At 38.2% G+C, this 15808-nt stretch overlaps 1 protein-coding gene across 1 annotated transcript in view; it reads right to left on the bottom strand.

Moving 5' to 3' along the window:
• Nucleotides 1-4441: 4441 nt before the first annotated feature.
• Nucleotides 4442-15808, bottom strand: part of TMOD3 (tropomodulin 3) — a 76688-nt gene continuing 65321 nt past the window's right edge. Inside the window, exons 7-10 of the mRNA XM_003784361.3 lie at nucleotides 15034-15141; nucleotides 13313-13456; nucleotides 11096-11240; nucleotides 4442-4775 (exon numbers count right to left, since the gene is read on the bottom strand). Of these exons, the coding sequence (XP_003784409.1) occupies nucleotides 4741-4775; nucleotides 11096-11240; nucleotides 13313-13456; nucleotides 15034-15141 (432 nt within the window). The 3' untranslated portion in view covers nucleotides 4442-4740. The remainder of the gene's footprint in view (nucleotides 4776-11095; nucleotides 11241-13312; nucleotides 13457-15033; nucleotides 15142-15808) is intronic.

The raw sequence follows: 15808 nt of genomic DNA, 5'->3' as shown, positions 1-15808 counted from the left end.
ATTGTTGTTTGGCGGGCCCGGGCTGGATTTGAACCCACCACCTTAGGTGTATGTGGCTGGCGCCTTAGCCACTTGAGCCACAGGCGCCGAGCTGAGACTGCACGAACTTAAAATAAAAATGTTACAATTTTTTATTACAAAATGTCCAATTTACTCAATTTTTATAGGGAAGGACTTATGAGACTGAATTATAGTGGAGAAAAATCAATACAGGTTGAGTATCCCTTATTCAAAGTGCTTGGGACCAGAAGTGTTTCAGATTTCATATTTTTCTGGATTTTGAAATATTTGCATTGCACTTACTGGTTCAGTATCCCTAATCTGAAAGTCTGAAATCCTTCAGAGAGCACTTCCTTTGAGCACCAATATGAGCACTTAAAAAGTTTTGGCTTTGGGAGCAGTACCTGTGGCTCAGTGAGTAGGGCACCAGCCCCATATACCGAGGGTGGCGGGTTCAAACCTGGCTCCAGCCAAAATGCAACAAAAGAATAGCTGGGTGTTGTGGTGGGTACACGTAGTCCCAGCTACTCGGGAGGCTGAGGCAAGAGAATTGCCTAAGCCCAGGAGTTGGAAGTTGCTGTGAGCTGTGACGCTACAGTACTCTATTGAGGGCGATAAAGTGAGACTGTCTCTAAAAAAAAAAAAAAAGTTTTGGCTTTTGGAGCATTTTGAATTTTGAATCTTTGGATTAGGGATGCTCAAACTGTATGACATAAGAATATAAGGCTGGGCACAGTGGCTCACATCTATAGTCCCAGCAGTTTGGGAAGACCACTTGAGCTCAGGAGTTCAAGACTATTCTGGAAGCAAGACCCCATCTCTAAATAAATATATACACACATAAATGTTTGCCTATGAATACTATTTTCTCAATTTAAAAATAATTAGTAACGAGTTAAAAACATTTTTTTTGGTAAGCAAATCTTAGCATGGGAAATACAGCCCTTTTCCAACAGCAGCAAGAGCTGCCTAGTGCACAAATGTGTTTGGTTCTCTTGGGCACCATGTCTTCAGTCATTACTGCTCACAAGTAAACAGCATTGTAAAGAATAAAGCTGGATAGTACTGAACCTGCAGAGAATGGAAGTGGCTATAGACTCCAGAGAAAGTATATCCTTTAACTTACTGGGAGACTAACAGTGGTTCTTGATTTTATAGGGAAAAAGACAGCCTTGGGACAGGGACACACAGAGCCAAAAATATAAGATTTTATGAAACTCCATTAAATTCTTTCATGTTATTTTAATGGCAAGAGTTAAATATAAAGTACAATAGACCATGACTAACATTTTATCAAAACATGTTTTTCTTTTACAATGTTTATTATATTATGGAATCCCCCTTTTAAATGAAAACACATCAGATACCTGGTCAATTGGAAAACAATTTAGAGTTCTATTTACATGTAACTTTTCCACCTCCTGAACATAGCAAGTATATGTGTGTGGTATTTCATGCAAATAACAAGAATCTGTGATTAAATGACCGAGATAACTCTCCTTGAAGTCTCTAACAATTTACTAATGTATTTAACATGACATGTTTATTTGGTCTTTTAAACATAGGCACCCTCAGAAGGTGTATTTTATCCATTCTTTAGACTTTACTAAGCTTTAGCTACAAGTATACAGCACCAAAATCCATTTTTAATAGTATTAATATTTGCCACCAATATTGAGTTCTTAATACATATATTTCATGTTGATGTACTGGAAAAATAAGAACGTCAGACAAATATAAATATAAAATTTTATAAAATGGGTAACTGAAACCCTTCCAAAACCCAGCAATTTAAAAATACAAAGACTATTCTTTTAGATAATCAGATAAGTTGGTTAGACTACAAACATAAGGTTTTACAAAAATCTTTGGCTTAAATACCAAGGCTATTTCAAAACCCCAATCTATTCTATTATAAAATTTTAGAGCAATTTAGAAATACTGAAGGTTCCTAAACGATCAAGAGGTGCCAGACTTTTAAAGATCAAAGTAAATACCATTCTTCTCCCTTATAGTTAAAATTCTTGAAAGATTTTCTATGTTCAATTGCATGAATTTTCATAAAGTTACTAATAAAGACATCTTTTCTTGAATTGTATGTGTATAATGAACTATTGTAGCACAGAACTGGAATGGTACAAGCAAAATACTCAACTTTATACTTTGATAAATAGTAAGTGAAGAAGATATTACCCATAAGTATAATACAAAATTCTAGGTAGGGTCCTACCTACCTATATTTAAAAAAAAAAAAGCTTATGGGAGGAAGGTGAAACCTACTTAATAATTAATTGACTTACTGGACAATGCAAACAAGGATGGCTGGATGAAAGTGTAAGTGGCCAATTCTTTCTGGTCGTCTTAGACAGTGCTCCACTCTTGACCCTCAACCTTGCTGGTAATGTGCTGTCTCCATAAAGTTAATCCAAAAGTTGTATGTGGAAAGGAAGGGAGGAGAAGGAGGGAGGAAGAAAAGCAAGCAAGCAAGCGAGTGAACCTCGTCACCTTGGAAAAAAAATCAGTGGCCTATAACTGAAAGGGAATGGTACAAAGTTTATTTTTGGCCCCTTTAAAACACTAGATACTGACTTAAAAAAAAAAAAAAAAAGGAACAAATACCAAAAAATAAACAAAGAACACACTAGTGTTCTTATGAAGGAAGCCACGAGCCTGTAAAGAGGGCTTATTCCCATACATGCTGCCTAGCTAATTAGAGAAACTGGCCTAGGCCAAAGTAGCAGATATTTTGTGATTCAACTTTAAAAAGCTAAAGAAAAAAAATTAACAAATGACCTCCTCCTTAATAAAAAATAAGATTCTTTCCTTCAGTAAAACCTTCCCTCAGAAAAATACAGCCAGGCCTGAACTTTGGAGGCCAAGGTCCCTTAGACTGCCTTGGGCTCTCTGCCTTCTCCTGCTCCAAGGGCTGCCCCAAGAAGGGCATGAATACACACCCAGTGGTGGTTCTGCAGCCTCGTGTCAGTCTTCCCATCTGTGCACCACTCAGTTGTTCGCTTTAAAACTTTGAGCCACTTTTGTTATAGAAATGACTTTCATACAATATGAATTTAAAAGTACAAGATGTCCTAATACATGCCCAACATAAGAGAAAAACTCAATTCAAGTTAGGGGGAGAGGAAAAGAGGGAGGGGGAAGAGGGGAAGAGGGAGGGGATCGGTGTGCTCCCACTTGATGAGCAAAATGTAAGGGTACATGGCACACCTGGGTGCAAGACAGAACCTAGTTGTGTGTACCCTCACATTAACCTGAAATTAAAAATGTAAATAAAAGTACAAAATGAAAGGAAGTATACACTAACAATCAGATTTATGAAGAAGAGCTTTCCTTATTGGTTGGAATAATTCAGTGGTGGTTTAATACTGCTTATGCAACTGTGCACTGCATATGGGAACTTCTTAGCATATTGTGTAATACCAAGTAATTTATAACTGTGCCAGTTTCTAATTTACTTACAGTAACCATCAGTTTAAATGATCCTTTTGCAAGCTCCTCAAACTTGAACTCTATCATATTTATGATCTCTGATTTCATGTGTTTAACATCAAGTTTCTCTTTTCTTTTATCCCAAATGAGCAAGAATTGGCTATATGCCCCTTTATGGGGAAAAGTTAGCTTCTACTCAGATGCTTTTTACTATTAGCTTTCACTAAATTTAATAATGCCCACATTGGGTGGGGATAGTGGCCCACACCTGTAAACTCAGCACTCTGGGAGGCTGAGGCAGGTGGATTGCTTGAGCTAAGGAGTTTGAGACCAGCCTCAATAAGGTCGAGACCCCTCTCTACTAAAAATAGAAAAAACTGGCCAGGCATCGTGGCAGGCACTTATAGCCCCACCTACCCTGGAGGCTGAGGCAAGAAGATCACTTGAGCCCAAAAGTTTGAGGTTGCTGTGAGCTATGATGCCATGCACTCTACCCAGGAGGATAGAGTGAGACTTTGTCTCAAAAAAAAAAAAACACACAAAAAAACCCCTACCCACGTTATTAAATGAAAAACTAGAACGACCTTAGACATAACTTTACTTTTAAACAAAGTCTGTAACCTGGTAAATCTGATGACTTTGTTTAAAAAAAGCTCTAGGTATTTCTGAGACAGACGCGTTAGACAAATGAAGTAACCTGGAACGCACAGAAGATCATTTTCCCTCCCTGGAGATCTGCTTTTGGTCCTAAACAGATAACCATATTTTGAATGAACTGTTTTAAAATCATGGCATTTTGTTCCCTTGACAAGGAAAAAAAAAGTTGATGTGTTTTTAAAATGGCAAAGGCTCCATCCAGGTCATGGAATAAAGAACACTTTTAAATTCTTTATATGTAAAAGGAGTTACATAGCAATTTTGATAGCAGCACTGTCCCTTTCAATTAAAAAAAAAAGGTCCTCAAAATATTCAAATTATTCTATATAAATGCCTTCCGAATCTTTTAAAACAATTGTTATTTTTTTGCCCAAGATCCATCGTAAATCATTCAATTGCGCTAAATTCAAATTGATTTTAATAGAAAGTAGAAATGTTTCAAAATATAAAATATCATCTATTGATTTTACAATGTGACACTAATAACAACTTATACTAAAAAAATTCACTGTTTTAAAATCATAAAAATTTTTTTTCCAGTCTTTTCCCTTCTACCCAGGAAACTTTTATATCTGATGTCACCCAAATAAGGCCTGGGTGATCTTTTGAAGTCTTCCAAGTATTATACCTTGGGGGGGCTTACTGGTGGTCTCCTTCAACCCGTCTCTTACGCACTACAAGAAAAATGAAAGTAAGTTAGAAATCCCTATTAGTTTTTACAATGCTGATCTGCTTGTGACAAACAAGTTTCTGCATAATCCAGCTATAGTTTTTATCAAAATGTAATGTCTGTTTTTACATGATAATTAATAACTTAAACAAACCTTCACTTACCTGTTGAGAAGCGAGGGGCTTCAAAACAAAAACTATGATCCTAAACTCACTGACTGATATCAATGTGGTTATACAGTAGCAGCTCTAGAAACCTAAACTAGCATGGTCAGCAATCATCTTTAAGTCAGTTGTTTACTGAAAAAAAGACTAATAAATTACTGTGTTAATTTCTGAAATGACATTCTGGCAAAAGGGATTAGAACATATTAAAAGTAACTGTATTATCTCTTGATGAGACACTACAATCTATTTTCTTAGTCTGTAGAAGAACATACCAAAAACACTTTTGTCATTTTCAAACGTAAGTGACTTGCTATTGCTTTCCAAATTTTCCTTCTCTTGTCTCCTACAAAATTAACCAGTTCGGGGTTCTGACAAAACAACAAATGCAAACTAATGAAAATCTCAGACCCTGGTAATGTAGTAAGGTCACTCTGGCTACCATAAACTTTGCCTATCAAAGTAGCCGGCTGTCTAGTTCAGCTCATGGAGTAAAGAAAGGCACATACACCCGAGGACTCTCAGCTTCTTCATGGACTAGTGATGCCAAATCACTCAGCTGTGCTCACCAGCAGCAGGGCAAGGAATTCAAATTCAGAATCTTTGCTTCCTGCACTCTTATCTACCAGCCATCAGAGTGTGTTCTCTGACAGCCCCCAAATTAAGGCACCTTAGCATTGAGGCCAACCCCTATTTAGAGAGGACAAAAAGTCCAGGTTCCAGACAGTGACAAATAAAGTGAGAATAATGGCTCTGTCACTTTCCTTGTATTGCGTTTTTGGCAAGTCAGTTAATCTCTCTGAGCCGATCTGGTCTCTGTAACAGGAGAATAATGGCATCTACACCTCATGGCTGCCTGGTACATTACTGGGAACACAGTAGGCATTCAATAAAGTGTAATCAGCTTTATTATCTACCACAGTAAGGTTATGAGATGGTCCTCAAGCCCTGGTCAGCTATCTGTTTGGGGTGAAGAAAGCCACTGTAGCTGTTATTGTTAGAGGCCTTGCATTTACACGTTACTGGTTTTGATACTTTCCCCAGTAAGTTCCTCTGTTTATGTTAGATTATTGGTCTATTAATTTTCTATTCTCCTCGATCTCCGGAAACAAGTAGGAAGGCAACTGCCTCTTTCTTCAGCCTAAATTAGATGTCTGGCAGAGGAACTAGAAGCTGACAGGTGCACTTGGCTGGGCCATAGACACTCTGCTCTTGGGCTTTTCTGACTATTGGCTTCTGTTTGTAGGCCTTTAATAGATGAGATCAGACATTCATGTTAAGTATAGAAAAGCTTTTCCAGCCATTGGCTAGGTGCGAGCTGGGGGTGGGGGGTGGTGGAGGGGTGGGGAACAAAACAATACAAGACAAACAAAAACCTCCTACAAGAGAGGCTGGAGGACTGCCTGAGCTCAGGAGTTTGAGGTTGCTTTGAGTTGCATTCTAACCTGTGCAGGAGAGTGAGAGTCTGTCTCAACAAACAAACAAACAAACAAACAAACAAACAGAAAAACCCCAAGAAACCTGAGTCCTCAAATACAAACTTTACTCATATATATATCTCTGAAAAATACAGAAATTTCTGAAAGGCAAATTTCAGATAATTCTTCAGGGTAGAACACTGCAAAGAAAAATTTGAATTGCAGCAGGGTTTAGATATTATTGGCAGACCACTTCAGATGTTAAAATAAATAGTATAAAAAATACATGCTATGAACAAGGTCTATAGGACAGTACAGCAAACATAAAGAGTGTAGGTGGATTATGTAGTTAGCTAGTGTAAAGATGGTAAGTAGAGATTCAAAGTTAAATTGAATATTGTATATATACCATACAACTTCTTTGTGTTATAGCTGTGAGACCTCTTAGTTGGAGAGATAGAAAGTAGGCAGAATTATTTTAACGAATAGCTGAGATGAAGAAAACAATGAGAAAGGAAATGATGTTATTAAAACTAGAACACGAAGAATCTGATAGAGCCCCATTTGTGATATTAAAAACATTAGTATGCCCAAGAGATTCTGTATAAGTTTCAAGTCTTATTCTTTGATACCTCTTTTGAGTTACTATATAGTAGGTTGCTGAGACCTGTGTGTCAGAAAAAATGATCTTTAGGCCTCCACCTTGACTACAGGCAGAGGTCAGGGTACATGGCTGGAAAAAAAAAATCAAGCTGAATGAAGAATGATGGGAGGCTACCACTGCCTTGTGCACAGCAGAGGGCAATGGGGCAAAGGGCCATTTCTGACTCCTCTTTCTCACCTTAACAGGTGGGCCTGTTAACTTGCAGCAATTTGTTCATTCATCCTCTAGAGCAGTGATTTTCAACCAATGTGCTGGGGCACACAGCTGTGCCACAGAGGATTTTAGGTATGCTTCAAAAATTTTCAAAGACCATTAATTAAATTATTTTCAAAAGCACATTAAGTATGTTCTTTTTGTTCCTTTTTTTTTAATCAACATAATGTAAATGTGCCACAGAAGTTTAACTATAGGTTTAAGTATGCCATGAGATTAATTGGTCTAGAGTCTAGAGGATAGGCTTATACATTTTGCCCTATTGATAATTCTTTGATCTGGTCAAATTTCTTTCCAAAACCCACTCTTCTCACTATTTCATCATAAGTCAATTGCAAATGTCCTATTTCCCCTCATTCTTCATCTCTGAAATAATAAACATAGTTCTTTTTGTATTATTGTCTTAATTATGCATTCAGTGGCTTGTGTTAGTTCTTTATCATGTAATTTTAGTGTCTTCTACCAACCATCTCTCTCTCTCTCTCTTTTTTCTTTCTGCCCTTGGTAATCATAGCTCACAGTAACCTCAAACTCTTGAGCTTAAGCGTTTCTCCTGCCTCAGCCTCCCAAGTAGTTGGGACTACAGGTGCCCGCCACAACGTCCTGTTATTTTTTTGTTGTAGTTGTCATTATTGTTTAGCAGGCCCGGGCTGGGTTTGAACCCACCAGCCCTGGTGTATGTGGCCAGCACCCTAGCCACTGAGCAACAGGTGCCAAGCTCCAACTCTGTCTCCTAATCTGCTGACACCACTTTTTTTATCATTAGCTGCAAACAAGAAATACTTACTAAAAGTTTATTCTGGAGCTAGCATTATGCTCTGAGCCACTTATCAAAATCTGCAGGCTGTCGTTAGCATGTAGCCCTCAAATTTGGGCTTTTATCCATGCAATTCCTCTCTCTAGAAATGTCCTCATTGTCATTTCATGCCTGAAAATCTAGTTTGGATCAGAATGAAATGTAAGTGGAAGTCTAGGGAGCTCCCAGGACAAAGTTGTTTGCTTTCTCTCGATTCTGCTTTGTCAGACCACAACACTTCAACACGGCCTCCTCTCCAACAGCCAGGGAAAGCAACTCCACTGTTCAGTATCAACATAAAGCAGCCTAGGAAATAGTTTTCAGGCGCTCCCCTCGTCTTTCATTTGCCAAAGCCTCCCTTACTCTAATACTGGACATTTCCTTTCAAATAGAAATCAGGCGGCGTGCCTTCCACTAAAGGCTCTGCAGAAAAGCTCACAACTGCTGAGGTCTTGCAAAGGTTAGTTAGTGTCCCTACCGTGACACTTACAGATTTTTCATTGTACAGTTCCTGGAGGGACAGCTGCTGGAATCACCTGCCCCCCCTGGGAAAAACTTAAGTAAGAGTTGGTTAGGGATACAAATCTGTTGGGTGAGATTCTAGGACTTGTTAGGGTAGTTTTAGAGAAGAAGAAAAAGGGAGGATATTTCTGGCTAGGTTTATAGCTATTTAAGTACCAGAAACTTGTAACTTTGAGCAGGGTTCAAATTCTATTATCTCATTTATTCACTTAATACAGTTTTACTAAGTACCTAGTATATCTCAGGTATGATTTTAAGAGTTATGGATTCAATAGCTGGACATGGCCCTTGCCAAAGACATGGACCCTGCTTTCAATAACCATACAGTTTTTGAAAATAGACTATATCATTAAAGTATAAATGATTTTCTGTGTAAAAAGCAATTAAAGAAGTGTGACACAAGCTATGACAAGGCCACACCTGTTCAGATGTCTAACAATGATCTTAGAAACTCAAATATCCACTAACAAGCAGAGAAACATGCACTGAGCATGAAACCACCTCTAGCTGATCAGCTGGAGTAACTGCTAACTGTCCCAGTGCCTGAGTTCCATGCTAGACTAACTAAATCAGAATCTCTTAGGTAAGGAAAGCCAATAATCTAAATGTTCTTAAAGCTTTCCAATAATTTATGAAGTTCAACTACACTTGAAAAACTTGGCTCTAAAAACCAAAATGAATTACCTAACAGGAAAAATAAAGTGACTAGTAAATCAATCCTAAAACAATTAGCATGACTTTGCAAACTTTATCTAGAATCAATAATACACCAAAACACATCAATTTTTTCTTTTAAAAATTAAGTGGCTGAAATAATCCTATGGGAAACTATAGTCATATGAAAGACAGAAAGGATGTAAGGGTGTGAACTAACACTTCTTTTTTTGAGACAGACTCACTTTGTCACCCTGGGCAGAGTACCCTGGCATTATAGCTCATAGCAACCTCAAACTCCCGGGCTTAAGTGATTCTCTTGCCTCAGCCTGTCAAGTAGCTGGGACTAGAGGCACCCGCCACAATGTTCAGTTATTTTTAGAGACAAGGTCTTGCTCTGGCCCACGCTGGTCTCCAACCTATGAGCTCAAGCAATCTACAAGCCTTGGTCTCCCAGAGTGTTAGGATTATAGGCGTGAGCCACTGCGCTGGGCCAGAGAACTAACACTTTTCACAGTGATCTGGATTAAGGGAATGAAGCTGTATTTTTTCTGCTCTAAAAACATGTAAAGAATTAAACTCAAATGTGTCTGAAGTTTAAAAGAACTGTAGCACTTGGAAATGTTATTCCATTTGAGAAATCTCCTTTGAAATGTTACTCCTTTTGAGAAATCTGATTTTAATTCTTGCCTAAAACACATCTTTTAAAATACTCCAATGGCAAACACCATAGCTTAACAGTGAATTTTGGAAAACATGTAGAAACACAATTCCTTAATTAAGCCTTGGTTGGAAAATTTATTTTAAACAGATGCTACAAACCTCAGCAATTTTATAGGATCCATGGAAGAATGAGAGATTACTGACCCAGATGTCCACAAGGCACTGCCCCAGAACAGTTTTGTCAGGCAGACCAGCAAACATTTACATACCAGTGACTATAAACCTGGGTAAAAATGATGAGTATTCTATATTTTACATATTTCTTTTCTTTCTTTTTTTTTTTTTTAGAGACAAGAGTTTCACTTTGTCACCCTCAGTAGAGTGCTGTGGTGTCATGGCTCACAGCAACCTCCAACTCCTGGGCTTAGGTGATTCTCTTGCCTCAGCCTCCTGAGTAGCTGAGACTACAGGCATCTGCCACTCTCAGTAAATAGGGCTGGCGCCCTACCCACTGAGCCATAGGAGCCGCCCTATTTTATGTTATTTCTATAGTCTATATTTTATCATATAAAATTTCTATCTGGGTCTACTTGATAAAAAGGGCAAAAATCTTCCCTATAATGTCAAAATCTTTCTTTTAATAGTTCCAAGCTCTGGCTCAGCTCCTGTGACTCAAGCAGCTAAGGCACCAGCCACATACAACTGAGCTGGTGGGTTCGAATCCAGCCTGAGCCGCCAAACAACAATGACTCCAACCAAAAAAAAAAAAAAAAAAAATTGGCCGGGCATTGTGGCAGGCGCCTGTAGTCCCAGCTACAGGGCTGTGGAGGGCAGTGGAGGCAGGAGAATTGCTTGAGCCCAGGAGTTGGAGGTTGCTGTGAACTGTGATGCCACAGCACTCTACTCAGGGTGACACCTTGAGGCTCTGTCTCAAAAAAACAAACAAACAAACAAAAAAAAAAACTGAGAACAAAATGTACGTTTGTTTTAGAAAACATAAACTATATTTATCACAGGAAGCTGATTTTACCCATTGACCCAATGATCCCTACTACCTCAATTAAATTTAACTCTAATTCCATAAATATAAAAAGGACTGTACTGATTTTTAGAAACAAAGGTCGAGCAATCTCTCTCTAACATTTAGTTTTACAAGTGAAAAAGGTTTGCCCAATATGTTAACTTAATGGTATAATTCAGAAACTCAACTGAATACTGCAAGTATCTTACCTAAGTCGTTGTTCTTTGTTATAGCATTAGCTGCCCTGGTTCGTGGTCCCTGCTGTGTAAACTGATACCCAAATTTAAGGATATTTGTATTCTCCTCAAGCATCTTGGCTATTTCCAATTCTACAGCTGTCCCCAACTGCTGCCTCTGGAATAATCAGAAATAAAGAACAATATTAATAAACTAGATCGTAATACTATTCAGTTAAATTAAGATGAAGATATTCAGGCACATGCTGATTTTTTTGGTCTCTTTAAATTTTTCCAATTTCTAAAGAAAACATATGTAAGAAAAATCAATGTTTAAAAGTTCACTATATGATTATATGGACATTTAAAAAGTGAATTACTATGAGACAGATACCACTTCATACCTACTACAAGTATAATAAAAAAGATAGACAATAACAAGTATTGCCAGAAATGTGGAAAAACTGGGGCCCTAATATATTGTTAGTAGAAATGTAAAATGGTACAGCTACCGTGGAAAACTTTTTCTTTGCTGTTGCTCAAAAAGTTAGAGCTACCAGATGAACCTCGAGAATATTATACAAGGTGAAAGAAGCTAGTCACAAAAGATCACAGACTGTTTGATTCCACTGATATGAACTGTCCCAATCAGGCAAATCCAGTGAGACAGAAAGCAATTAGTGATGGCCAGGGACTGGTGGGCAGGATGGGTGGAGAGTGACTGCTAATACACACAGAGTTTCTTTCTAGGGCAAATGAAAGTGTTCTGGAATTTTTGGCAATGGGTGCAAAACTCTATGAATGTACTAAAAACCACTTAATTGTATACTTTGAAATAATGAATTATATCTCAATTTTAAAAAACCCAAAAACATAGATTATGGAGCATTCTGATTAAATTTTAAACATATTCTTTTTTTCCTCTTATGACTTTTGGGACACTGGAACTACCCAATAAACTCTCCACCCTCAATGTAACTCCACAGACTTTGCTACTGTTGGTGGTGTGGTTATTTAATTTTTGTGATAGAGAAACAAATTCTTTTGAATAAAAATAACAAAAAATTGGCTTGGCGCCTATAGCTCAACCGGCTAAGGCGCCAGCCACGTACACCTAAGGTGGTGGGTTCGAATCCCCAGCCCGGACCCGCCAAACAACAATGACGGCTGCAACCAAAAAATGGCCGGGCGCTGTGGCCAGCGCCTGTGGTCCCAGCTACTTGTGAGGCTGAGGCAGGAGACTCGCTTGAGCCCAGGAGTTTGAAGTTGCTGTGAGCTGTAATGCCACGGCACTCTACCCAGGGGGACAGCTTGAGGCTCTGTCTCAAAACAAAAACAAAAACAAAAACAAAAACTTAATAAAAGTTTATTAATCCATGGGCAAAAAAAACATTTTTTAAGACATCATTTTTCTTACCTTCAAGGCCTACAAAATTTATTTACTTTGAAAGACTAAGGGAGACACCAGGTTTTTTTTTAACTACTGCAGTTATTTTTCAAATAAAACATTAATAGCTACTATGGATGGAAATATTTCTAACATATACATCTCTGTGCCTCTAACTACAAATACAAAAAGTCTATAGTGTGAACCTTGCCACCACAGAGCTAAAGAATTGGAAAATGGACTAAGCCACACATAAGAGTCCTTCTAGTTCAAAATAGCCAGTTGTTTAAATTCTCTTAAAAATGACTTAGGGAGAATTGCTTTGTATATACCTTTTTAAATTTTTATTTATTTTATTACTTTTTTTTCATTTTACTTTATACTTTACTTCATTTTATTTTATTTTGAGACAGAGTCCCACTCTGTTGCCCTGTGTAGAGTATCATGGTGTTATAACTCATAGCAACCTCACACTCTTGGGCTCAAATGATCCTCTTGCCTCAGCCTCCTGAGTGCTGGGTCTACAGGTGTATGCCACAATCCACAGCTATTTTTAGAGGCAGAATCTTGTTCTTGCTCAGGCTGGTCTCGAACCCATGAATTCAGGCAATCTACCTGCCTTGACCTCCCAGAGTACTAGGATCACGTGAGTGAGCCACTGTGCCCAGCCCCTACTTTGTATATATCTTTATATACATGAATTAGAATTTTGGATGCCCCAAATATCCCCTCACTCCCTTTCAGTCACCACCTTCTAAAAGAGATCCCTCACAGCCCTCATTCCACTCTCTTCTTGAGTCCCCAACCCCTATATAGCAGTGTGGGCTATCACTTCCTCAAAATTACAATTGTAGGACACTGACCTGATTGTCGATCTTCAGCTCTGCCAGGGTTTCATTATCTCTCAAAGCATCAATCAGTGCTAGAATCCCAGCTCCTGTGATAAAGTTGGACTCCATATTTAGGCTCTTCAAAGTTTTATTCACTTTCAGCATATCTGCAAAAGCCTAGAAATTGAAGAAAGTATGTGAAGATTAAAACTTGATCGTCTTCTTAATAGAAGTACATGCCATATACAAATACTTAACTAAGCAAAATGTGACATCAGGTAGTGAGAAGAAAAGAGGTAAGGAGTGCCTGGGGCTGCCATTTCATATAGGGAGGCCTCACCTAGGAGGAGACGTTTGAGCAAAGACGCAAAGTGATGAACTGGAACAATGTATGATATCTTAGGAAGAAATTCTAGATAGACGAATAGTATGTAATTTTGGGAACCTGCAGGGCATGTGTAAGGAAAAGCAAGATGTCTGTATAGAATGAAAGAAAGAGAAAGTAAAGAAGATGAGGTCTTCTCACCTGTGGCCTTATCAGGCCCCTGAAAATGTTTGATTTTTACTCTTAGTGAGATGTGAAGCTGCCAGAGGGTTCTCAATATAGGAATTAAATGATTTAACTTAAGTTTTAAAAGAATAACACTTGGTGCTATGTACAAACTTTGGGGTGGGTAAGAAAGAGGGGATAGCTCAATTAGGAGGTTATTGCAATGATCTGGATGAGAGAAGATAGTGGCTTAGATCAGGGTGATAGTTGTGAAAATGGTGAGGAAATGGTTGGATTCTAGAAATATATACATATTTTTTCCTAACCACTAAATAAGAGATATAAATACTTTGAAGATACAGTTGAAAGTATATTTGAGGTTGTGAGAAAGGGAAGTCAAAGATAATTCTTTTCTCCCCCCACGCCCTCAATAAGTAAATGAAAAACTTAAGTTGCATTTATTGAGATAGAAAGAAAAGAGGGTGAGAGAAGCAGGCCTGGGATGGAAGTCAGATGGAAACTGTCTATTAGACATCCAAGTAAACCTACTGAGTAGGTAGCTGGATGTTAAGTATAAAGTTTAAGAAAGAGGTATAAATTGGAGATAATAGCACTGGGAGTCATTAGCACATGTAGATGACAGATAACCATGAACAGAATGAGACCACCCAGGAGTTTGTATAGGCAGAAAAAAGGAGGACTAAGCCCTGGGCCATTCTAATGTTTAAAGGTTGGGGAGATGGGGAGACACCAGTGTAGGGCCTTGAGAAGGATTGCCTAGTGAGGTAGGAGGAGAACCAAAAGGAGTGATAGCCCTAAAACCAAGTGAAGGAAAAGGTTCATACCATGATCGAGTGGGATCTCAGGAATGCATGGTTGGTTTAACATACGAAAGTCACTCAGTGTAATAAATCAAATAAAGGACAAAACCCAAATGAACATCTCAAAAAACACTTAACAAAAATCTAACACTATAGATCTATAAATGGAATCCTCCACAGATGTTTAAACAATGTAGATCTTTATGTGTTGATATGAAAAGAAAAAAATCAAGTTGTAAAATAGCATATATTACATTATGTGTTTAAAAACTCATAGGAAGGAAATACAGCAATAAACATAAAAGAGTAATAAGTCTTATACTGCCTAATAGTGAGATAAACACCAATGGAAAAGGGAGTAAATCTTGTCTATAACTTCCCGGTTTAACCACTACACTGGCATGTAGACATAATTTCAATATTATCAACAGTAGCTTACTTACAGCAGCAACAGGGTCATTGCTCCGGGTGGCTGCAAGACTGAAATATTTCACGTGTGTGTTGGTTTCCAAAGCCTTTGCAAAATCTTTTAGGGTTGGAATTGGGATATTCTTAAAAGACAATAACATAAAACATCATTACATTTTAGTTTTCAGGACAGAGTGTATATAACTACTTCTCTAGTACTTAGGTTAAAGAAAGTCTCACTATTCTACTTTTAATTATTATTATATGCAGCCATCACCTAATAATTAAAAGTGGATATACTTTCCTACAAGGACAGAGATGTAGAAGACATACTGTTCTTAGTCCCTTAGTTTTTTGGGTTTTTTTTTTTTTTTTTTTGAGACAGAGCCTCAAGCTATTCTCCTGGGTAGAGTGCTATGGCATCACAGCAACCTCCAACCCCTGGGCTCAAGCGAGTCTCCTGCCTCTGCCTCCCAAGTAGCTGGGACCACAGGTGTCTGCCACAATGCCTGGCTATTTTTTGGTTGCAGCCATCATTGTTATTTGGCGGGCCCAGGCTGGATTTGAACCTGCCACCTTAGGTGTATGTGGCTGGCGCCTTAGCTACGTGAGCCACAGGCGCCGAGCCAGTCCCTTAGTTTAAGCTATAAGGTATTGACAGAGAGTAACCCTATACTACTTTCCTTGAAGGAGGAAAAATATAGTCATTAAAATCACTAATTTCTGCCTTTAGTACCCAAGACTGCAATTCCTTGTAGCCTGATTATTTTCAGATCATGACTGTTTATTTAAAGACAGTGATACATGGGG

The sequence above is a fragment of the Otolemur garnettii genome, unplaced genomic scaffold (assembly GCF_000181295.1).
Source record: "Otolemur garnettii isolate 467f Iridium unplaced genomic scaffold, OtoGar3 scaffold00011, whole genome shotgun sequence".
Lineage (NCBI taxonomy): Eukaryota > Metazoa > Chordata > Mammalia > Primates > Galagidae > Otolemur > Otolemur garnettii.
Note: the sequence above shows the minus strand (reverse complement) of the source record. Positions and strands in the feature narration are given on the sequence as shown.